A 23678-nucleotide genomic window follows, 5' to 3' on the forward strand; every position below is an offset into this window, starting at 1 on the left:
CAGCTGCTGGGTTCTAATAGCAGAGAAACGTTTCCATATTGGATCGGCCATGGGCTGGGCACATGGAAGGGCCTCAGCTCAGCGGCTGAGCATCGGCTTTGCAGGCAGGAGGTCCCAGGTTCAATCCTTGGCATCTCCAGGTAGAAAAAGCCTGGAGAGCCGTTGCCCAGTCAGCACAGACAGCACTGAGCCTGATGGGCCCCAATGGTCCGATGTGGTAAAAGGCGGTTTCCTATGCGGCCCACAGCTCAGCCAGGCTTCTGGGCTGCCTCTCGCCTCCTGCAGATAACCTGGCCTCCGCCCTGCAGGGGAGCCTGGGCCTGATTGAGACCATCACAGGCTTCCTGAAGATCAAGCACTCCTTTGCCCTCATCTCTTTGTCCTTCTTCAAGAACCTCAAGCTTATCCGGGGGGACTCCATGGTGGATGGGTGAGTAAAAGGACCAGGGGTCAAGCCTGTTGGGACAAAGGAGCATCTGTCTGCCCTCCCTTCCTAAACAGCACCTCCCTAAACTGTAGCCTGACTCAGCTGTCAAGCAATGCGCTGAGTGCTCTCCAGCACCCAGAGTTTCTCTCTGAACTGACTGAGGTTTGGATTGTGCTGCAGCAGGGATGTGCAGAGTTGGCAAGGTCCACTCTGACATGCATCCATCGTAATCGCACCTGATTCTGTTCTGCTGCGTGGGGTCCATTTCTGCAAAACTGGCAGTAACACCTCCTTGGTTTTGCCTTCAGGAATTACACTCTCTATGTGCTGGATAACCAGAATCTCCAGCAGCTCTGGGACTGGAGCCACCACACACTCTCCATCCCCGTCGGTAAGATGTACTTTGCCTTCAACCCCAGGCTCTGCCTCTCGGAGATTTATCGCATGGAGGAGATCACAGGAACGAAGGGGAGGCAGAACAAAGCGGAGATCAATCCCCGGACCAATGGAGACAGAGCCTCCTGTGAGTTGTCCTGAGAGAGCAGAGGGCTTTATGCGCACAGCAAGGGGCCCCGGCAGCTCTTAGGCAGAGCTGAGCCCAGATCCAGGGCAGTGGGTCATTCTGGATGCAGCAATGGCACTGGGAGACAAGGAAAAAGTGAGGACTTTCCCAACATGGTGCCCTCCACATGTTGTTGGACTAGCACTGCCAGTGCCTGAGCATGATGTGAGCTGGGAGTCCAGCAACATCTGGCGGCTCTGCTGCTTCAGTCGGCCACTGCCGACTAATCAAGTCAAGCTTTTCCAGCAATAGGTCTGTCTCCCTTTGCAACAGGTTAAAAATCCCGGAGGCGCAGCCTTGTTAGTCTGTTGCACCAAAAACAGCAAAAGTCTTTAAATGTGAAGGTACCACAATGGAAACCTGAAATCCTAAAAGCAGCTGCTGCTGCTGCTGCTGCCGCCGCCTTCCACTTCTGTTCTAGGTCGTTCCTCATGTATCATCTTGGATGAAAATAGGGTTTTACACAGCTAGAAATAAAAGCTACATCCTAAATATTTTCCCTATTAAAAGCAGCATCAGCATCTCAGGGCTCTTGGCCAGCTCCACTGTTGTTCCCTGCAGCAGCTTGAGTCCCCCTTCCATTCCCTGTTTTCAAGGCTCCTTCTTTCAGGCAAGACCCAAACCCTGCGGTTTGTGTCCAACACCACTGAATCAGATCGGATCCTCCTCAAGTGGGAGCGCTACCAGCCACCAGAGTATCGTGATCTCCTCAGCTTCATCATATACTACAAGGAATCGTAAGTCCTTGGGGTGGGGGTGGGGGCTTTGCCCTTTCTGCTGCAGGGGACGCCCAGCCTCCCCCCCCCGGTGCTTTAGGCTTGAGTTTGTCATTTTGGTTCCACCACAGCTGTGGCTGCACAGCCCTTGTTCTTATCCTTCCTGGTATTGATAGACGCATCTCCAAAGTACCCAGCCGAGTGTGGGGGGCAGCCAAGCTGCCTTCCTGGCTGCCTCTGCAGCTCTGACCCCCCCGGTGCCTCCTCCCCCAGGCCCTTCCAGAATGTGACAGAGTACGTTGGGCAGGACGCCTGTGGGGCCAACAGCTGGAATGTGGTGGACGTGGAGCTCCCCCTGAACAACGAGCAGGACCCAGGGGTGATGCTCCAGAACCTGAAGCCCTGGACCCAGTATGCCATCTTTGTGCGGGCCATCACCCTCACCACTGCCGAGGAGCGGCGCAACTACGGGGCTCAGAGCGAGGTGGCTTACATCCGCACCACGCCTGCAGGTAATGGGGTGGCTGAAGCACTGATGGGTGCCCCCACCTTTGAGGAAGGGGACCCAGCCAGGTACGGAAGAGCTGCATCGTGAGCTGCATCTGGGCAGCTGCTGTTTGGCGGGCCTTGAGATTGGCCTGTGGCTGTTGAGAGTTCACATGCTGCAGCTGCCTCAACCGAATAGCAGGAAAATATCCGCAGAAAAGATGCCGGGGTGGTGGTGGTGGTGGCTGCGGCATAGCCGGCTGCATACTGTGCTGTGTGGTATGTTGAAAGGCCAGCAGTTAAGAGCAAGCGAATGACTCCTGGTGAGAACGCAAATCAATTGTAATAATGACATTGACCAGAAGAACAACTGATTTATTTGCAATTTGAACAATTATGCAATGATTGCATTAATGCTTCAGAATGTGCAAAGTGATTAAGGGGATCAACTTAACCGTTTGTACTTCCCAGCAATCATTTAATAAGAAGACCAGGTGCTGAAGTGCACTTTGTGTGGACAAATGCACTGTCTTTCTTCAGACTGATTACTCTGGAATAGCTACCACCCTTTGGGTCAGTGGAGAAATAGGGGGGTTGAATTGAGTTTAGCTGTGCTGTGGGGTAGACCAGGTGTGAGCCCTGGGGCACGCCTGTTAGTTCAGCCATGGGAGGTTAACATGGTCCCAAGCAAGGGGCATTTGCAGGAAAAATAATGGGTTGTGGCCAAAGCTAGGCCTCCTCAGAGTAGGCACACTGGGCATGACTAACTTTGGTTCATTCATTTTAATTGGTCTACTCTGAGTAGTCCTAGCATTGGATCCAACCCAATATTTGTTATCGACAAAGGTTTGAAAGGTGCGGAGGCCTTTGGGACTGGGGGAATTAGGGGCTCGAAATGCTGGAGGGGAGACAAATGGGGGGGGCAGTGAGACAGGCTGATTTGTACCCTCAGATTCGTGGTCTGCCTCTCTGCCCTCCTGCCTGCTGGATCTGACATTAATATTCTCTCTCCCCCTCCCGCAATTGATTTCCAGCTCCAACGGTGCCACGGGACGTCATCTCCATGTCCAACTCCTCCTCCCACCTGATTGTGAGGTGGAAGCCGCCCACCCAGCCCAACGGCAACATCACGTACTACCTCGTCCTGTGGCAGCAGCTGGCAGAGGACTCTGAGCTGTTTGTCAACGACTACTGCCACAAAGGTGAGGTGGCTGGGCTGCTGGATGGCACTTAGGCCCCCCAAAGGTGGCCCCAGTTCATATTCTCTCTCCTCTCCCTCCGCACCAGGCCTCCGGCTGCCCACCAGCAGCGCAGACACACGGTTTGACACGGATGACGGTGAGGGCTGGGAGGATCCAGAGGACCAGCAGTGCTGCCCGTGTCAAAGCCCCATTGGGCAGACCCACCTGAGAGACGAAGCAGTTTCTTTCCAGAAGAAGTTTGAAAACTTCCTGCACAATTCCATCATCATCCCCAGGTGAACAGGCTTAGAGCTGCACAGGCCTGGCTGAGGTGCTCTGGCGACTCCCCAGGGTGGCAGGCTGGGGCTGGTGAAGGAGCCCCCACTGATCCCCAACAGCAGATCCCCAGGGCTGTGGCTGCTTCTGGACTGTGAGCACATGGCAGCCATCTTGAGCACCGACTCACCTGAAAATGTTAGGCAGGCAGGCCATTGCCAACTATTTGCAACCCCCCCAAGCCAGTTGGGGCTCAGAGCAGAAGGGAAGAGGTTCTGAAGGGATCTTTCCATGAGTATCCTACAGGGCTGGTCTGAGTCTGAAAATACTGTTTGCCTATCTAGCCCAGTATTGTCTGCTCTGACTGGCAGCAGCTCTCCAGGGCCTCAGGCAGACAGAGAGAATTTTCTTCCCTCATGGGGCTACCTCAGCCTTCCCCACCTTGGTGCGCTTTCGGATTATCAGCTCCCAGCATGGCTGTGCTCCCGTCAGCTGAATTAATCCAATGGGGAGCAGAAAGCAGAAGGCTTGAGCCAGGCGGCAGTGCGGGAGCAGGCGAAGCTCAGGAGAAGAAGGCAAAGGGGGCAGCAGTGTGGTGAGCAGGGGGGCCTTTTACCTCTTTGCCTTTTTTCCAGACCCCCTTGGAAAGTCACGTCCATCAACAAGATCTCTTACAGGTAGGCTGCTCTTGTATAGAGTGCTGCTGACAAGGGAAGGGCTCTGGGGAAGCTTCCCTTGATGCTCTCAGGAGCCTGAGTGCTTCTAAGCTTTTTCTGAGGACTAGAAACTTGCTTTAAAAAAAGTGTGTTCGTGGCTGGGGCTAGCTCAAGTTCAGTCCACTATGTGAAGTCTCTCTCTCTCTCTCTCTCTCTCTCTCTCTCTCTCTCTCTCACACACACACACACACACACACACACTCACTCACTCACTCACTCACTCACTCACTCACTCACTCACTCACTCACTCACAAACACACACACACCTTTAATGGCCTTCTTTTAAGAAGAAAAAGAAGTCTCTTTTCCTCAATACCAGAAGTTCCCCATCCTTCCCTTGTCTGACTGCCTACTAAGCCCCATTCCCTCTCCTTAAACAGGCATGCAAACCAGCCGCATGCTCTTAACTCCTGGATGGGTTGCAAGGAATTTAGCACTGCAGGCAGGCAGGGTTGTTTAAGCACTTGTCTGGCTTTATATTATCATAAGTTTGGGGTTGGACTAAACTCATTCCAAGCAAACCAAACCCAAAATATGCACTGGGACCCCTAAGATCTCTTACCGCTCGAAGATTGAGGTGCACATAGTATGTGGCGTGTTGTCACAGTCCAGGGGATGTCCTCAAGGGCGAGGGTCTCAGTCCCAGGAGGTAAAAGCCTTTTAGCAAAACACACCCAAGAGAGCAGGGTTTAAGGGGCAGTGTGGTCTGTCCATGCCTGTACGTGGTCTGGTCAAGCACAAGGGATCAGTCTTGGTCCAAAACAAAGCAAAGTGAGGCAACAGTCCAAGGTCAACAGCATGTTCAAGCAAGATACAGTACAGCAAGGAGGCAGAGGCCTTCAGAGGGAGGCCTTATATATGGTGGCCTCCTAGACCACACTCTGTCCCAGCTGCGGGTATTAAAGGAGTTTCAGGGATTACTTCCTCACAAGCCACATGACGACTCTTTTTGGTGCTGGCATCTGTGCCCTCCAGGACCGAGGAGGGGTGGCCCCATCTCCTCCTCTGACAGCTCCCAGGAGATCTCCCTCTGGGGCCCCTCAAGGGGATCCTCATCACTGGTTGCAGGAGATCCTGCTTACTTCTCAGGGTCCTTGACCTGTGCAGTGTCTAGTTTGTCCTCCAAGGACACAGCATCTGGCATCAGGACAGGGTGGGGGTGGGTAGGTGGGTGGTGCCAAAGCGATTTCCAGCAGACAGGCCAAGATCATGTTCCCTTCTCTGTTGCCTGCGGCCTCACTGCCCCTTTCTTTGCTGTGACAGGATCCCAAAGAAGCGCAGAGACACCTTTGCCGTGACCCCCATTGCTGGTCATGCTGTTGCCAACCCGTCCTCTCCAGACACCCTGGGGAATGCAGGGACCCTAAACCGCACAGGGACCAGCTCTAAGACACAGAGGGATTTCCGCATCTTTGAGGACAAAGTGGTTCGGGACCGGACAGCCATCTCTAACCTCCGCCATTTCACAGAGTACCGCATCGACATCCACGCCTGCAACCACGCTGCACAGACTGTGGGGTGCAGCGCTGCCACTTTTGTCTTTGCCAGGACCATGCCAGAATGTAAGTCCCTGTGCCGGGAGAGTAGCCCGCCCACGGCTGCCCAGTCACACAGAGTGAGAATTGGTCATCACACTGGAAAACCTGCTGTGAGTTTCTGTGGGGCAGGCCTCTGAAATGAGGATGAGGCCCAGGGCTCAGCCTCAGCACTGCTTTGCACATCTCTCCTCCCCGTCGCTAGCTGATAAGCAGATGCTGTGCGTCCCATACTGCCAAATCAAAAGGTTGCTTAGCAACCAACTATAAACTACTCACAAACTCTGCAGAACGATGCCAATGGAAGCAAGGAACGATCCGTTTGCAGAGGGTGTCATGAGCTGTAAAGAGTTTAACAGCAGAGTTTTTTCGGTGTGCACTCTCATGGCTTAGCGGCCCTCTTGCTTGGGCAAAAGCAGTTGTACCGGGTGGAAGGAGGAGGGTTTGGGTACTGGAGGACTAGCAGCTTCAAAGCCTGCTCAAGATGCCCTTGGCTTTCTCTCTCCCTGCCCAGCTCAAGCAGACAACATTCCTGGCAACATGACCTGGGAGCCAGCCGGGAAGAACAGCGTCCTCCTCCGGTGGGAGGAGCCGAAGAATCCCAACGGGCTCATCCTGAAGTATGAGATCAAGTATAGCCGGGAGAGCGAGGTGAGGAGGGCACGGGGGTGGGTGGGGGTGGCAGAGCAGAGGCCTGGAACTTGCAAAAGCCTTTCCTAGCAACAGAGATTCAGGGCAGGTAGGAGGGAGGACTTCTTCTTCACAAAGCAGTAAGTAGTTAAATGGGTGGAATTTGCTGCCACAGAATGCAGTGATGACCACCAACTTGGATGGCTGTAATGGAGGGATGAGACAAATCTGTAGAGCACGATAAGACTATCAGTGGCTACTAGCCACAATGGTGATGTCCTCCCCCCATTGTTGGAGGCAGTATGCTCCAGAACACCAGTTGCTGGGGAATGTGACTGGGGAGAGTGCTGCTGCTGCTGCCGCCACCACGTCCTGCTTGTGAGCTTCCCATTTGGGCATCTGGTTGGTCACTGGGAGAAGCAGGATGCCAGACTAGATTGGCCCCCTTCAGCCTGGGCCAGCTGCTGGGCCTGGCCACTTGCAACAGCAGCCCTCCCTCAGCAGTAGCCAACCCAGGGTTTCAAACTGCCCCCTCGCCCCCCGCAGCCCAGTGCTTTGCTTCACACCTTAGAGTGATTCACAGACCCCAAGGCTGAACAACGCCAGGATGTCGCTCACACCCCTCCCTTCCCTCCTTGCCATCCCTCTTCCTTTTGTGCAGGAAGTCACCTCAGTCGTGTGCGTCTCTCGCCACCGCTATGCCCAGTACGGGGGATACCACCTTGCTCTCCTCCAACCAGGAAATTACTCTGCCAAGGTCCGAGCTACTTCACTCGCAGGAAATGGTTCGTGGACTGGACTGATCAAGTTTTACATCCATGGGCCGGGTAGGTGCTGGAGGCCGTGAGCAGGTGCCACTGCTTTTACGAAGGGAAGGGAGAGAGCCGTTGGTCTCAAGGTCAAGCAGCCTTGGCATTTTAGGGTTGCTGACCCGCTGGTGACCCACTGGGACTGGTTTTCTTCCTGGAGAAATCCTGTGATGGTGCAGATGGAAAGGCTCCAAGCAAGGGGCCTGGAGTTGTGAGGGCATTAATATCTCTGGTTAATGGCTCATGAAAAAGTGGCCCCAAGCGTTGGCAGGTGAGATGTCTGGGATCTCTACTGAAATAGAAAGTGCACCCTAGGTGAGCGTTTCCCTTTAGGCTGCTCTCAGACCAACCTGGGGGGCAGTTTTGGAAAGCAATACTCTCCAAAGCCCAGGCCCCTTCTGGGTGGAGAGGAGAATCAGAGCTGCTTGCCTGAATCTGCCTCCATACAGCACCCCCATAGGCAGGGATGGGGAACACCTGCACCCCCCCCCCCGGGTGTCATTGGACTCCGTCAGCCCAGGAGCCAGCATGGCCAGCGGGCAGGGATGGCATTTGGAGGGCCACACGGGCTCCTCACCCCCTGCCACAAAGTGGCCTCTGGTGCTACCCGTGGCTTTGCAGGCCTTGGGGGCTGAAGGAAAAGATTCAGGCCAAAAAGCAACATGAGATGATTCGGAAGCAAATTAAGGAGGGCCAGAGTTCAGGTAAATTAACATAACAGCTTATTACCAGTATTATTACCAGACAGGAATGAGAGCAAATGATTTGCATCAGAAACAATCAAGACCGCCTTTGTGTGGCAAGTGATGTGGGCCACTTAAAAAAGAATGCTTAAAGGGGGAATGTTTTTTGTTAGTTAGTTCCTTCTTATTCTAAGGAGATGTTTAGCATGTCCCTTAAAGGACCCGATGCATAACTGGGTCCGTGAGCCCATCCACTTAACTAGGCAGCCCAGTTGGTATGTCCAGCAGTGGCACCAAGGTGCTGGGGGCTTTGGTGCGTAAATCTAGAATTCTTTGTATTGCATGTAACCCAAAATGGTGGAAAAGCCAGATGTTGCCCCAGAGCTGCATCCTGAATTCAGGGCAGCCATTGTGGTGTTGGAGGGTTTTCCATACATCATCTCTTAAAGACTGAAATCAAACCAGAGTCCCAGCTTGCGGTAAAAAACAAGGTGGGGTTTATTGTCTTATTAGTGCTGAATAGTTGTGTAATAATTCACATGCGTCTTTCCCTGCCTTCCCCCTCCCCTCCCCTCCCCCCACAACCCCCCTTCCAAGTAGAGGAAGAGGAGCCCGGGAACTTCTATGTGCTCTTGACGCTGATGCCCGTCGTCTTGATGGTGGGGATCACTTGCCTGGCCGTCTTTGTTTTCTTATACAACAAGAAAAGGTAAAAATGTTTTCCTGGAACAGACGGGCTGTCAGTGTCAGCCACTGGTGTGTGTTGAAGGGTTCTTTTCTAACACAGGGAGTGGACAACCTGTGTCCCTCCAGATGTTGTTGAGCTGCAACTCCCATCAGCCGGCATGGCTGATGCTCAGTGTTTGGCCCTTCCAGAACATTGTCTGCGGAAGAGCCCCCGAAGGCTCTGATCACATTTTTGATCAGCCATTTATAAAGCGGTTCTGGCAGCAGAGTGTATGGCTATTGCGTCCCTGGTGCCTTGCACTGGAGTCTTCGATACCTTCACGTTGCTTTAAGGGCAGCTGTCACTTTAACTTGACTCTGGGTGTGACACATGGATCAGATTGGCAATGAAGTTGGGCCAAAATCCTGTGGAGACAGTCCCACTGTGCCCCCACCGTGCAAAGGAGCCCTTGCCTTGAACCCATTTTTCTGACTCCTTCCCTTCCTTCTAGGGGCACAGAGGGATACCCCAGTGGCACACTGTATGCCTCAGTCAACCCGGAATACTTCAGCACCTCAAACAGTGAGTATGAAGCTGCTGTTGAAACCTGTTCTGCTTTAAGGCATCACAAGGGTGAGGCTGGCAGGCCCCCATTTTCACAGACCGTGTATATGTGTGTGTGCATTTAGGGAGAGAGGGGGGTAAAGGCAAATGATTGCTATAGTTGTGGGGTACCTAACTGGCTGCTGCTGCTGATCTCGGCCAGTCTCCCCCAAGATGGCCTCTGGCTCTTCCGTTTGCCCACCTTGCCCTCTGCCTGCCACCCTCAGTGGCGCCCAGCCTTGCCTCCTGCTGTATGGGGGAGCCTTTCCTTTTGTGGCTTTCCTTGGCTAGTGTATGTCCCAGATGAGTGGGAGGTGCCGCGGGAGAAGATCACGGTGCTGCGAGAGCTGGGCCAGGGTTCCTTCGGGATGGTCTACGAGGGGATCGCAAAGGACACGGAGGAGGAGGGGGAGGAGACCAGGGTGGCGCTGAAGACGGTCAACGAGCTGGCCACCATGAGGGAGCGGATTGAGTTCCTGAACGAGGCCTCGGTCATGAAAGCGTTCAGGTGCCACCACGTGGTGAGTGGGAGATGCTGGGACTCTGGGCCTGAGTGAGGCTGGCTTGTTTGGCTGTCTGGACCATTTTATTTATTTATTTATTTATTTTTATTTAATTTAATTTATATACCGCCCTAAGTCCAAGGGCTCTCTGGGCGGTGTACATAACAATAAAACAGTCAGAAAATGTGTAAATACAATAATACAATGGAATCAAACCAAACAGATGTAGCAAATAGTATCATTCTTATTGGAGAGATACTTGTGGGATTTTAGCCTCAGGTGCCAGAACAGTTTGGTCAGCTTCCGCAGGGGTGGGTGGGAGCATGTGCTGCTCTGCTGCAGGCAGCAAAATGTCTCAGGCAAGTCCTGCCTGGATTTCCTGGCTAGATGGCGGGGGGCTTTCTTCAGGCTTTGTGATAGATGTTTGGACATGGGCCCTCTTGCTCACCAAAGGACTGAAGGGCAGCTGCTGGCGTCCCAGTCCCACTCTGCAGCGTGGGAACAGTGCTGCTTGATAACACAGGGCTGGCATTTGGGTATTTATCTCATGTGCATGGAGCACTTTGAGAGCATCCTGTCAATGCCGGCTGTCCTACTCTGTCTCTGCTGGCTCTCAGGTCCGCCTCCTTGGCGTGGTGTCCCAGGGCCAGCCTGTCTTGGTCATTATGGAGCTGATGACGAGGGGGGACTTGAAGAGCTACCTCCGTTCTCTCAGGCCAGAAGCTGAGGTGGGTGACTTTGCAGAGTATTCCCCAAGCACCTCTAGAGCTTGCACACAAAGCAGTCTGCTTAGATTAAGAGCCTGGATGTATCTGCAGCAGAGCAAAATGTTGCCAAAACTTTAAATCTGTTCCAAATCCCAAACTTATTGGAAATCTGTTCTTTGTCTCTACATTTTGCTTTTTTAAATGTTTTCATAACCACATGCTTCAAACACAAAAATATGGATGCCTAAATACATGCAGTGACATGAAAGTCAAGGGTTCCTGACTCTGTGTGCAGCACCAGAGCATATTTTGCTGCTCCAGCTGCCAGCACCCCATCCCAATTCCCCAGATCCCTGCAGCTCAGCTCCTCCATGCCCAACTCTCCAGCACCCGACAATCCGCGCAGCATTCTGACCGCTTGTTTTCACACTAGCTCAGGACGGGGGCCTTTACTCACCCCTGAACCACAGATGCCTGGGGAGCTTAGAATGGGTGCTAGGGGAACTGCTTACCTCTGTGCTGTATTCCTGCCAGAGGGCAGGCTGCTGTCAGTCTGGTAGTGCTAGCTCAGAAACTAATATGATGTCCAAACTGTCAGGAGCACTGTGTGGGTAACTTTTAGGTTTTTGGTGTGGACAGCGGGACATCCCCATAGGGTGTCCAGGAGGGCAGACAAGCTTTTTGGGCCTTAACCAAGGACGTTTTGATTAAAATGCAGTAAGATATAAAATCACAGTCCAGTTACCCAAGGCTGTCCCAGAGTACGTGGGGAAGTGGCAGGTAAGAGAGGCGAGGTGATTGTGTCTAGGCTGAGAAAGAGAGAAGGCAGAGTAACGAGCATGAAAGGACAAGGGAGCGAGATGGGAGGCCAGGCAGGAGGGAGCGAAGAGCTGCCTTGCCCTGGAGTCTGCTGAGACTCACGGAGGAGAGGAGGATCCTCAGCGGCACAATAAATCCATGAGGCAGGGAGGGGGAGAAGGTATTTCCAGGCCACAGAACAGGTATGAGAGACAGAAATGCCCCAAGTAAGTGTCTGCATCAGGACTGCTCTGCCCTCAGAAAGTGTGCCTGGCCCAGGGGTCTAAAAGCAGCTGTGGACGTGGACAACAAAAAACCAGTGTCTGCTCAAAGGGCTTTTCTGAGGGTGGGAGGAAACGAGGTGGAAATGCCCAGGCTTCTTCTTCCTGTTGTTGTTATGTGCCTTCAAGTCAATTTCGACTTATGGCGACCGTAGGAGTCAGTGACCTCCAATAGCATCTGTCCTGAACCACCCTGTTCAGAACCACCCTTTATGGAATCAATCCATCTCTTGTTTGGCCTTCCTCTTTTTCTGCTCCCTTCTGTTTTTCCCAGCATGGTTGTTTTTCTAGTGAATCATGTCTTCTCATGATGTGTCCAAAGGACGATAACCTCAGTTTCATCATTTTAGCTTCTAGTGACAGGTCTGGTTTAATTTGTTCTAACACCAAGAGGGTCTCTAGACTTGCTGATGGAAGGACACCAGACAGAAGGAGCCAACTTTTTGTCAATTTAATGAGTGGAGGCTGGCTGTTGCCCAGATGACGCTATGGATTGGTGGAAGCCGGGCTTTTGTGTGTCCAAACGTTCCATAGACCAGGACACGGAGGGCGTTTGGATACTCCTGATGACTCTTTCAGTCATTAGAGAGGGTGGGGCCAGTCTGGGCTGTTGAGTGTCTCTGTCTTTGGCGGCTACCCTTTGCCACCTTAGGTAGTAGCTGTGAGACAGACTCACCAGTGTGGAGACAAAACTGAAGGCAGTTGAACACACTGCATTCACCTGGGGTGGCTGAAGAAAGGCTTTTCCTGGAGAAGCCCTTTCCTCTGTCTCTCTTAAAGACTGTTGGTCCTGCCCAGACTGTTTTGTGCCTCCTTCTTTGCTAGAATAATCCTGGCCTGCCTCCCCCATCACTGAGGGACATGATCCAGATGGCTGGTGAGATTGCCGACGGCATGGCCTACCTGAATGCCAAGAAGTTTGTCCACCGGGATCTTGCTGCCCGCAACTGCATGGTCTCAGAGAATTTCACAGTGAAGATTGGAGGTGAGACACTGGAATGGGGCCAGGGGACTTCAGGGGCGTATCGTTGCTGGTCTCTGCGAGCAGAGGAGGAAGAGGCCAACTAGTATTGTTTGGTTGCCAGAGCACATTTATGGTGGCATCGGCTTCCCTAGACAAGAACTTCTGCCACACATTCAATCTGTTTGATTCTTTTCATCTTGGTTCCTCTCAAAAGATTTTGGCATGACCAGGGACATCTATGAGACAGACTATTACCGCAAAGGGGGTAAAGGTTTGCTGCCTGTCCGCTGGATGTCCCCAGAAGCGCTGAAAGACGGCATCTTCAACACACACTCAGATATCTGGTAGGTGTTTGGGGGTTGAAGGGGCAGCCCTCTGGTCTTGTGGGCTCCAACCTACATGGCCCTCCAGAGCAGCAGGGGGCACAGGGGTGGGGAGATACTGGTCCTCGGGCAAAGGTCCGTCTCTGACACACCAAGAGAAGGCGGTGGCTCCTCTTCATGGTTGGTTCTTTCTACTAATGAGCAACATCTTCTTGGTTGAGCATCCAGGAAAGCTGGTCTTGGTGGGGGCAGGAGGAGGGGGTGGCTCTGTGTTTTGGTTTAGACTCTACAATGTAATGTGGATCGCCCCTCTTCTCCCTCCTTGTGAAGAGCTGTTATGCCAAATGGCTGCCCCAGATGCCTCTTCTCAGGCATCCTGTGGCGGGAGGGGAGGAGGAGGAGGACACTGACTCATCTGTTGCAGGTCCTTTGGGGTGGTCCTGTGGGAGATCGCAACGCTGGCTGAGCAGCCCTACCAGGGCATGTCCAACGAGCAGGTGCTGCACTTCGTGATGGACAATGGGGTACTGGAGAGGCCAGAGAACTGCCCTCAGAAGCTGTGAGTACCTCCCTCCCTCCTTCCCGGAAGGGTCCACCTGTCCCGTGGAAAGGCAGGGACTCTTCCCCCACCCCCAACGACTGGACAGTGTTGTTCCACTTAGCTCCCCCCCCCGCAAGGCAAACATTGGGGTGGGCCGTATGTGGCCTACGGGGGCCTCCCATCTGGCCTGTAGTGGCCCCTTCGTAGACCCTTGCTTCCCACCACAGCAATTAGGCCTGGAAAAAATCCACCTCTTGGAGCCAGCAGGAGGCTGTTTTCAAATCTACTTGAGGAGTAGGCGTGTGTGCTTTCAGGGATTGGGGAAGGGGGATCACAGCTGCTGTCTCCATGAAGACCTCCCCCCCCCAGCAATTAGACTTGACATTTTGGCTTATTTCAAGCCTAGTTTCTGCGGAGTAGAGGCTGTGATGTGTGTGAGAGAGATGCATGCTCTGTATGTGTGTGTGTGGGTATGCATGCAAGTGTGTGTGTGCCAGCTCTAGCTCCACCCAGCAGCAGCAGAGGCCTCCTTGGAGCATGTCCTGTGCCAAGCCCAGAGGAGCTGCTGGGCTGTTTCCCAGTCTCTGGGGAACGGGCTCCGCAGGTGAGTCCTTAACCACCGGGCCTCCTCCCTTCTTGCCTTCCTTTCTCTCTCTCTCCTCTTCTCCTCCTCTAGCCACGAACTGATGACTTGGTGCTGGCTGCAGAATCCTCGCCTCCGCCCGACCTTCACCCAGATCCTGGAGAGCATCAAGGAGGACATGAGCGCCACCTTCCGTGCTCACTCCTTTTTCTACAGCCTGGAGAACAAATGCTGCAGCCCCTGGGAGGCTTGGGACACTGAGACGGACAAGCTGCTGGGCGAGGAGGAGGAGGAAGCGCCTGTGCTGGACCTGCAAGACTCCACCCCCAATGGCAGTCCCCTCCTCGTTCTCGGCCTCTGTAAGGATTCCCAGAGCCAGCCTACAAACTGCTGCCACCACCCAAATGGGAAGGTGGGCCTCTGAAGGTGGGCACCACAGCCTGGCCTGCCTCACAGCACAAGGCAAGTGCCACCCACTTGTCTTCTTGCCCTCTTTGGCACCTGCCCCTAAACAGGATGCTGCTGCCATGTGAACTGTCTCTGTCTTGAAGGGGGCTGGCTGTCATGGCTGATTTGGAGTGGAAGGGGAAGAGAAGAGGGGCCCAGTGACACTTTCCTCATAGAGGTGAAATAGAACTTTTTAGGAGCAGCCGAGTTTGTGAACGCTCTCGCCTTCTTCCTGCAGGCCTTCCCCCTCTCACTGTAAGGAGTCCTGTTGACTGCCTTTGAAATGCCTCCCTCTTGAGCCACCTTGTCAGAGGGGTGTGTGGTGGGAGGCACCTCCCCTAAACCCTGCTTGTTGGGTCCCCGTACCTGTGGGATGTGACTTCATCGGGAATGTTTGCAATCATTCCGTTTACGGCACATGGCCCTTGGCACAACTGCATGTACAGTGGCCTAGAATAGTTGCACGCACGCCCCTCTGCAGTCGACAGGTGTGGCTGACTTTCCTATGGATTCCATGGACTTTACTGGCCCAAATAACTTCCTTGGCATTGGGGCTACAAAGGGCAGCCAACTTCTGGAAAGGAAGCAGGAAGTCATGGTCAAATCAACTGGCTGGAAACTCCCTGGTGTGGGGGGAAAGCCTGAGGACAGGAGGTCTCTCCCTGCTGCAGCCCTTCACAGTGTTTTCTTCTGGGGTGGGGCGGGTGTTGCTGCATGAGCTGCTCCTCTTCCCTCTGTTATTACAAAGGTGCTTTGTTACCACTGGACCTGCATGGCCTTTCCCACAAAGTGAAGTACAAGCCTGAGAATGCTTAATAAACCAGCTTGTTTTCCTGTAGAGGAGACCACGTGAGCGTTATGACTGCCTCTTGTATTGGTATGAATCAGCCTTGCGAGAGACCCTTCAGCCCTGTTCAAACACGCTTCGAGATGAAAACCTGGAAATGACCGCCCCTCCGCCTCCAGGTACTCGGTTTGTGTAGTGTGGGAGCTTGCTGAAAATGTGAGTTGGGAATTTTCTGTGAGGGAGCTGTGGCTGGGGCAGAGGGCCGCTGGTTGCATGGACTGACGGGGAAACCTGCGGCCCTCGAGATGCAGCTGGTATTACACTCCCTCTCCCATCAGCAGAGCCAGTGGACGGGGTGATGCTCGTGATGGGAGCTGGAGACCTCCCTCCAAGCAGTTGGAAGACCCCTGGCCTCCCCCTTTCAGGGGCTACTTAGTTTTTCCTGTGAGGAGGGTACAATGCAGCCGGCAGGGAATGAAGCTGCTCTGGTTCAGGCAAGTGTCCACCCTCAGGAAGTCCCTGCCCTGTTCCTCCCCCCTCGTATTCTGGGGCTGGATGACGTATGCCGTTTGGCACTCACCTGCTTAACTGGGGGAAGGGCCACTGGAGCCCAGCAGGAGCCCCTGCATTGCAAGCAGAAGGTCCCCGGCTCAGTCCCCAAGGGCCTCTCCAGGTGCGGCGGGGAGGGACTCCGTCTGGAGAGTCGTCGCTGCCAGTCAGTGTAGATGGTACTGAGGTACATGGACCAGTGGTCTGACTCAGTATATATGGCCGCTTTCGGTGTTCATTTGTTCTGCTGGGCCCGAGATGAACCTTGCCATGACCAAAGAATCATCCTTGAGGGGCGGAGGGGCAGGCCAGCCATGCTCATTTTTCACAGGTTTATGGGCAGCATCACACCCCCCCCCATTTTTGACAACATGCTCTTTTTTCTTTGCAAAATGAAATGACCTCCAGCTGTGGAGAGTGGCAGAAAAGCTGCTGATGGTTTTAGAAGCTTTTTCTCTTTTGTGTTTCTTATGCCATTTCAACATCCATGGCACAAATGGGCGGCTCACAGACATTCTCCCTTCACCCTCTTCCACAGCAATCAGGTTTCCTTTGGAACCAAAAGATTTTGTTATCATCCTAACTGTGGTGGGTAACGGTGGGTGGTTAAGAGAATGCAGCTGGGGGGGGGAAGGGTTAATCCTGTCTGTCAGCTGCAAGCTCCATTAAGATCTCCCCCCCCAAAGCGTGTGTGTGTGTGAGAGAGAGACCGTGTACACGCTCTGGCTCATCAGGCAAAGCCTAGAATGCTGTTCATAAGTGAATGTGGACCTTTGCCTGAAAAGGCTAGCCTGGCATATTAATACTGAGACTTCTACCAGCGCAAATCTTTACTTACACAAAATAAATGATGCTTTGTACACTGAGTTGCAGACCCCTGCAAGGAATTCAGGCTTGCCAGCCCTGCCAGCTCTTCTCTTGTCATTATCACAACACTGAAACTGACTGCTTGGATCTCTTCCTAGAGGGCTGCAAGAGCAAGACCCATTTTGGGAAGTACAAGCTGTGGCTGGAGAAGGGATTACTGAAACAAGGGGCAGTCCTTTTTGCACCTGGTAATCCAGAGTAGCCTGGAAGTCCAAAGAGGGCTACTGCACCTTCTGAGAGAAAAGGACAAAATGCAAAACAGAAAGCATAAAAAAATTACAATTCCTTTGTACATGACTTCATTGAGATGAAGGAAAGGGTGATCTCTGTACACAAAGCCTACCACGGTTACAAAATGCCTGCCCTGCGTTGGCTCTTCTCTGCCAAAGACTGCTCAGGGCACACCCCGGACTTCTCAGTTCCGTACAACTGGTGGGGGTGGGCGGCTGCCTTGGCGAGACTGAGCTGAACACTGACCTCTATCCAAAATCCCAGAGGCAAGATGGGAAGAGGAGGCTCTTGTGGTGTGGGGGGTGACCAATCGGTCATCATCCACCATCCCTGCCCCTCAATTCTCAACGGCTGTGAGGGCGGCTGATGCCTGGGGCAGTGAAGGCCCTGCACCTTGTGGCCTTAGCAGATGCTGCATGACGAGTTTGAGCAGGCCCACCACTTCATACACTGGCCCTCAGTCCTTCCCGGAGGAGAAGGCTCACGCAGCAGCAGAGCGGGGGGCATCCAGTCCTCATCGGTCTTGCCTGCGGAGTGGGGGTGACGGGGGGCAGTGCCTGATGGGCGGCATGTCGTAGTGGCTGGGGATGTGGCTGTTCTTGGGGGAGTCATAGTGGTTTGGGAGAAGAGCAGAAGCTGCAGGCAAGACGGCTTTGGCCCTCGCCAAGCCATTACCTGGAACGGAGAGAAAGAGACAAGAGGAATGAAGATAAAGCATCACTGTCTACAGTACATGAAGGTGTAAAGCAAGGGGTGGGGGACTCTGCTGCGGCCCCCACCTCATGTAAAAGTAGAAGTGCTGAGGAAACAGCAGCCCCCCCCCCCCAAATACCTTCCTCCTCCTCCTCCAGACTTTGGACCGGCTCTTCAAAGAGGCCGATCTCTGCATAGGACATCTCGCATCTCACGGAGGATTTCATCTCCATGTAGCTGCCTTCCGAGGGCTTCCCTGTGAGGACGGGCAAGTCCTTGATGGTGGCATAAGGACTCTCACTGCTCAGGGAACTGTCGCTCCTTCGACACAGGGACTCCTCCTTGCTATGGCCTGAAAGGAAGGATGGCTGAAGGTTAAGGCAGGGGCAGCCGCAGCCAACGTCAAGACAAACAGCCCCAATGAGAGCTACAGTGGCCCCTGGGATTTGTGGCAGCGAGTCCCACCTGCACTGCCGGCTGCTGTGGAGACCAGAAGGAAACCAGCCCAACACCAGAAAACAAATTGGGGAGCTTGTGTGAATTTCAAACACACGCACCCACCCCAAGATAATGAAGCTTGGCCTGCAGCACACCCTAGCGGGACGCTTGTTCCTGTTCTGGATGTGGCCTTTCCACAAAGGACTGGGAACCTGCTGACCAGTGAGTTCAAGGTCACGGCGAGGCCTGCCCCCATCCTAGGGAAAACTCTGGCTGTACTGAAGCATCCCTGCCTGGGTGGCTCCTGCTTTCCCAGCTGAGCCCGTGGGAGGAGGAGGAGGACTCACTCATTTGACTAAAAAAAAATCTAACATCAATTTCTATTCCTCTTACAGGGATTATCAAATTTTGTCTTTTCATGTCAACATTGGACAATTTCTCCCTTGTTCAGAATCCGCTAGAGCAACCTTCCACAATCTGGCTCAGGAATTCAAATAGTTTACAGCCCATCTTCTGTGAGGGAGGGTACAACTGTCAATTGGGATTCACACTTCACAGAGGTGGGGAGATCTTCTGGGATGCAGAGACTCCTCTGAGATTAACAGCCCAGAGGCAAGGCAAAGTGGTAAAATACAAAAGGCAAAGCACAGCAGAGCAGGGAACCCCCATCAAAGAAATTCTGCCAATTGTGGCTTCTCTTGGCACTGGGGCAACCGGCAACCCTGAGTGGGCACCAAGGCCAAAGCAGTGGGCAAAGAAAGCCCCCCCCCCAATTGTCACATATTGACAGGAAGCAAGGCAGCATCAGCTGAGGGCAAGCAGAAGGAAACAGCCTCTCGCTTGCAAGCAGCTTCAGCCTAGAGCCTCCAGCCAAGATCACTGGGAGATTCCCCCTCAAACTGGGAGGTGCAGGCTCTGCAGCCCCTTACCTTTGCTGTGGTATCTCCCAAGCCCATTAGTGTAGCTGTAGCTGCGGTCCATCTGACTTCCTCCTGCAGAAAAGGAAACCAAGGCCGGGGTGGGGGAGAGGGGGGGATTTGGTTAGATTATGCTCACTGGGACTGAGCCCCAGAACCTGCTTCCAACAGTGGGGCTAAGACCTGGCTTGGCACCTGTGAAGCAGGAAGAATGAAGAGCTGTGGGGGGAGCAGAATCATGCAAGACTCTCTAAATAATTACACTCTGCCAGTTTGGTTTTCTAAAAATTTTCTATTACCAGCAAGTTGCTGAAGGCAGTTCTGGAATATTTCTTGGGAGACCCGTATTTCCAAGTAATACAAAATCCCTAAGAAGTGTGTCTGTTCATCTCATGGGCCACAGCATACTGTCCCAATCTCTACAGGAACGGTAAATTCCGACAAGGAGCAGGACTGGGCTTTTCAGAATGCGCAACGCCCAAAGTCCGGCATCTTTGCCCGAGCTAGGACAGCTGCTTCTCTCTGTACTTCAGAATGCGCAACGCCCAAAGTCCGGCATCTTTGCCCGAGCTAGGACAGCTGCTTCTCTCTGTACTTCCAGAGGAGGAATTAAAGGGCTTTACCTTGCCCCGAGTGGCTCAGGGCTGGAGTCCCCCTGTGGTGCTTCCAGTCAGCAGGCAGTGTGGTGTTGCAATCTGCCCCATACATTGCCGGCCATTCTCGGTCCACGCTCTTTGCGGTGGGCAAATGCTGGCTGCTGATCAACTGAAGGGTAGGAGAACAGACAGTGTGACCCTCCAAAGACCCCTCGATCCACATCATCAGAGTCAGAGATGGGCCATGCCACGTGCTCAGGCAGGGCTTGGATAGAATGGCTCCAGCCCTGAGAGCCAGAAGAGTGGAGCCCAGGGCCAAGAGTCGCTGGTGCCTGCTGCTTCCGATACAACTCGTTGCTACTGGCTGTGGTATAAACTGTGAAATGTCAGCATAAACAAAAGGCCCTCACTGATGATTAAATTCTTTATACCGACCCAATTGTAAAGGTTAGACTAGGAACAGGCAAGTTTCTGACAGATGAAATTCCTAGCACAGGGTGGGGCATGTTATGGGCTTGCTTCTGGGTCAAAGTTTAACAATTTGGCTTCTGAACTCTCGCCTCCAGCATATCTCCGTTTAAAATCCGCCTCAGAAACTGTCCATTTTATTTTCAACTACACAAACTTGGCATTCAGCCAAGCAACGTGAAATTGTTTCCTCAAATGCGACATTTAAATGTGAATTGCAATTTACAAGTGACCAAAATTATAACCTTTGGAAGCCACTCTTGGCCACAAATGGTTTCCTCCAAGGACATACATTAGAATAAGCCAAACATTTTAGCTTCTCAGGATTTGGTTTGCAGAATAATGGCCAGAGAAGTGCAACCAACTTAAAAGCTGCAAAGCCCATCCTGCCAATGTTGAATTTTCATACCCTAAAAGGAGGAATCTCTCAAGTTTACTGTGAGTGAAGCAGTTTCCCTGGGGAAGCAAAGAGCCGATTCCCACAAGCCTTTTCCACACAGGGTGGGGTGGGGGTGTGTGCCTGATTAGAAACGGGAAGAGTCTCCCGTGGCCCCTTTAGACAAGTGGGTCACCTTCACACAACATGCCCGACCTGTGTTCCCAAAACGTCCTTGCTGCTTGCTGGGGGAGGCACCGTGCTCTGCGGCAGGGTCCTTACCTTGCCAGAGCCAGGCTGCTCCGGGAGGCTGGGGATGGGGAGGCTGGGGCAACATGGCGAGAGGGTGTGGTAGCTGGGGTTGGAGTAGTAGTGGGAGTAGCTGGGAGGGACATCTAGGCAGAAAGGCAGACAGGAGACAGATAAGCACAACAAAGGCTCCTCACAAGCTTCTCTTTAGCTTCCGCGTTCTCTGGGAATTTACCTTCAGCCATTTTGGCGTAACTCCCCCCCCCCCGACCCCCAGTTAGCAGAGCCACTAATAAGGAATCTCCAAGTGACCTGCTGGGGAGTCTGCAAGTTCTGCATTGGGGAGTGGCATGCAGAGAATCAGGCAGCCACCGTCTCCCACCTCAAACTGCGCTGTCCACAGTCTCCTCACCTGGCACTGCATACTCTGACGTGTCCGTCCTCCCTGTGGTGTAAGCCACAGCCATGTGCCGGTACTCCTTGTCCTTCTGCCAGTGCCGGTAACAGAGGAAGACCACCAGCAAAGCCACCAGCAAGACCGTCAGGATGACGATGCCCACTACAGCCCCCAGGGAGGGGGAGCCAGCAGGCATGGCGGGAGCCACAGTGAGGGGCGGCTGATCGTGGCTTCCTGCTCAGGAAGGAAGGTGTGTTATACCTTGCCAGAAACGCACCCCCTCCCGATAAAGGGAGGCAGCAGGTGGGCAAACTGAGGGCCAGTATCCGGCGTGGCTCCTCCCTGACCAGCTCTGCTTTCCCCCACAAAGGCTGACCCCCCCCCGCTCAGCCACTGATGGGGACAGCAAGGCAGACGCGTCCTCCCTGCCCCCCCCGGCACTGCTGCACTGCAGCACCTCAGCCAAGGAAGGCCTTCAAGAGCAACAGCTCCTGCTCTCAGGGTGACCCACCCACTGGAAAGGGGACCAACGAGGCCTCTGCACAGATGCAGGGCTGCCCTCCCCTCCATCACACAATTTCAATCTCTCTCCACCCCCCACCCCCCGGTGGCGCTGGAGTGACTACTGGGGAAGATGCCCGGGGAGGGGGGACGCTAAGGAAGAGGAGACCGGCCAGGCTGCTGCCCTGCAGTCCGCTTCCCCTTCTCTTCCTCCTCTTCGCAGCCAAGAGCCCATTTGCAGAAACCTTTGCCAAGTGGAGTGCAGAGGAGCCTCTCTGAGAAGAGCAGTTGCATTTTAGCGCTTACTGGTCTCGCAGTGGCCCCGGAGTGGCCAGAGGGACACAAGCACCTCCCTGTGTCTGGATCGCAGAGGGCCTTGCCGTTCCAAGACTGGCACTGGTGGCTGCAGTTCACGCCAGAGAATCCCGGAGGACAGCCTGAAGAGGAACTAGAGGGTCCTTGCTCTCCGTAGCCAAGAGGCACAGACGGCCTCCTTTTAACCAGCGGAGAGCAAGCCAACAAGAGGTGCCCTCCGAGCCCCAGAACTTGCCTTGCGCCAGAGTTTCTTCTCCTCAGTAGGGAATGTCTCCCTTCCCCATATCCACCCACCTCACCCAGTGGATAACTCACGCCTGGAGCAGTCACTGCCTGTCCACCCAAGAGGACAATCACAGGAGCCATCCACAGGGTGGCAGATGGAGTGGTTGGTACACTTGCAGGGCACAGAACACTTCTTGCCATAACGCCCCAACGGGCAGGCTGCGGGGGAGGGAGGAGAGAGAGCTTATTACAAGAGCAGCAGCAGCAGCAATGGTGAGCACACGATGAAGAGAGTTTGCTGCCATCTCGGATCTATTTCTGAGACCTTCTGAAGCTGAGACCGGCTGAGCTGGCTGATGGCCAAGATGTTAGCTAGGAAGCACCGAACCAGCACAGCTTGGGTTGCTGCCTTTGGACCTGAAACTGCAGGCTTGCAGCTCTGCAGACCCCCTGCCCACCGCAAAATGCTTCAAGGAATTAGGATTTGGAGAGGGGCCCAGACGAATGCTGCAACTTGCAAGGTGCAAAGAGCCAGAGCCTGAACCAGAAGCAGCAGCAGAGTCCTGGGCTTCCTACTGCCGCCGCCCCCCCACATACTGGGTGGAGGCTGGGGTCAGCCAAGACCCAGCTCCTTGGACCTACCCTGGCCTTTCCCCGTTGCTAGGGAGGGTGGCTTACTTACGGCGCTGGCAGGTGGGCCCCCGGAAGCCGGGGGTGCAGTCACAGCTCCCATCCTTGGGGGAGCAGGTGGCCCCGTTCTTGCAGGAGCACAGCTGGCTGCAGTGCTGCCCCCACAGGCCACTTGCACACTCCTGGCTGCAGCCAACGCCTGTGGGGAGGAAGCAGGAAGCGGCTGTCATGGAAGATGCTCAGCCCCACCTGCAGCCCGGGAAAGGCCGCCGCCGCAGCGGGAGCTGTTTGCAGGCCAAGCTTCCTTCACGCAGAGGTGCAGTTCCCTGCCACAGGGTGAGCGTGAAGGAATCCCAGTTGCATGCCACAAGTCTGAACTGCTGCTATTTGTTACAGGATGATAATGGCCTTAGGGTAGTAAAGATCAGCCCCATCACCCTCACACGGCCCCAGAACAGAAGCCTTACGGCGACAGCGAAGGAAAAGCCAGGCAACTCAGAGTTTAATAAGCAGAGCTACTACTTACTGCTTGGAGGATTATGAAACATTTTAAGATTAATTATTTTTCCTATTACAGTAACACACCAAAACCAAAAGAGGTGAGAGAGAAGCAGGGCGCTTTCCCCTCACACCCCAAACGAGGCTTCAGCTAAGTGCCCTACTAAGGAGGGAAGCCACTTGACAGGATGCTACCCTTGGGGCCTCTAGCTCCCACAGCTCTGGAGAACCAGTTCCTAGTTCTTCCGTGCCAGGGTAAGAGAGGATATGCAGTGTGGCTGGTGAGGCCTGGAGCCTGTGGATCAGCCCTGGCAGACCAGCAGGGGGCTCTAGTACACAGCCTTCCCCAGCTTGGTGCCCTCCAGATGTTTTGGACTACGACTCCTGTCAGCCACAGACTGCCCACACCAGGGAAGGAAGGAAGGGTGTTCCAGCAGGTCTGGCTTGTCGTCGTTCAGCTCACCAGAGGATGTAACATCACCCTTGCCTGACACCCCCAATA

At 53.9% G+C, this 23678-nt stretch overlaps 2 protein-coding genes across 6 annotated transcripts in view; one reads left to right on the forward strand and one right to left on the reverse strand.

Annotated features, from left to right (window-relative positions):
• INSRR (insulin receptor related receptor) overlaps positions 1 to 15256 on the forward strand; it is a 35990-nt gene extending 20734 nt beyond the window's left edge. For 2 of the 4 annotated variants that reach the window (XM_061606047.1, XM_061606048.1), the window contains exons 5-22: positions 286 to 430; positions 736 to 950; positions 1600 to 1726; positions 1979 to 2217; positions 3226 to 3393; positions 3479 to 3668; positions 4284 to 4325; positions 5629 to 5927; positions 6415 to 6551; positions 7192 to 7357; positions 8620 to 8731; positions 9201 to 9271; positions 9584 to 9813; positions 10413 to 10523; positions 12407 to 12566; positions 12760 to 12889; positions 13293 to 13427; positions 14086 to 15256. In XM_061606047.1, coding sequence (XP_061462031.1) covers positions 286 to 430; positions 736 to 950; positions 1600 to 1726; positions 1979 to 2217; positions 3226 to 3393; positions 3479 to 3668; positions 4284 to 4325; positions 5629 to 5927; positions 6415 to 6551; positions 7192 to 7357; positions 8620 to 8731; positions 9201 to 9271; positions 9584 to 9813; positions 10413 to 10523; positions 12407 to 12566; positions 12760 to 12889; positions 13293 to 13427; positions 14086 to 14416 — 3008 coding nt within the window. In that variant the 3' untranslated portion in view covers positions 14417 to 15256. The remainder of the gene's footprint in view (positions 1 to 285; positions 431 to 735; positions 951 to 1599; positions 1727 to 1978; positions 2218 to 3225; positions 3394 to 3478; positions 3669 to 4283; positions 4326 to 5628; positions 5928 to 6414; positions 6552 to 7191; positions 7358 to 8619; positions 8732 to 9200; positions 9272 to 9583; positions 9814 to 10412; positions 10524 to 12406; positions 12567 to 12759; positions 12890 to 13292; positions 13428 to 14085) is intronic. The other 2 variants (XM_061606049.1, XM_061606050.1) reach the window with 2 other exon arrangements.
• Positions 15257 to 16519: 1263 nt separating this feature from the next.
• Positions 16520 to 23678, reverse strand: part of PEAR1 (platelet endothelial aggregation receptor 1) — a 39166-nt gene continuing 32007 nt past the window's right edge. For both annotated transcript variants that reach the window (XM_061606186.1, XM_061606185.1), the window contains exons 14-21: positions 22731 to 22877; positions 22139 to 22267; positions 21023 to 21241; positions 20644 to 20756; positions 19545 to 19686; positions 18934 to 18996; positions 17706 to 17918; positions 16520 to 17548 (exon numbers count right to left, since the gene is read on the reverse strand). In XM_061606186.1, the coding sequence (XP_061462170.1) occupies positions 17388 to 17548; positions 17706 to 17918; positions 18934 to 18996; positions 19545 to 19686; positions 20644 to 20756; positions 21023 to 21241; positions 22139 to 22267; positions 22731 to 22877 (1187 nt within the window). In that variant the 3' untranslated portion in view covers positions 16520 to 17387. The remainder of the gene's footprint in view (positions 17549 to 17705; positions 17919 to 18933; positions 18997 to 19544; positions 19687 to 20643; positions 20757 to 21022; positions 21242 to 22138; positions 22268 to 22730; positions 22878 to 23678) is intronic.

Source organism: Rhineura floridana, chromosome 22, assembly GCF_030035675.1.
Source record: "Rhineura floridana isolate rRhiFlo1 chromosome 22, rRhiFlo1.hap2, whole genome shotgun sequence".
NCBI lineage: Eukaryota > Metazoa > Chordata > Lepidosauria > Squamata > Rhineuridae > Rhineura > Rhineura floridana.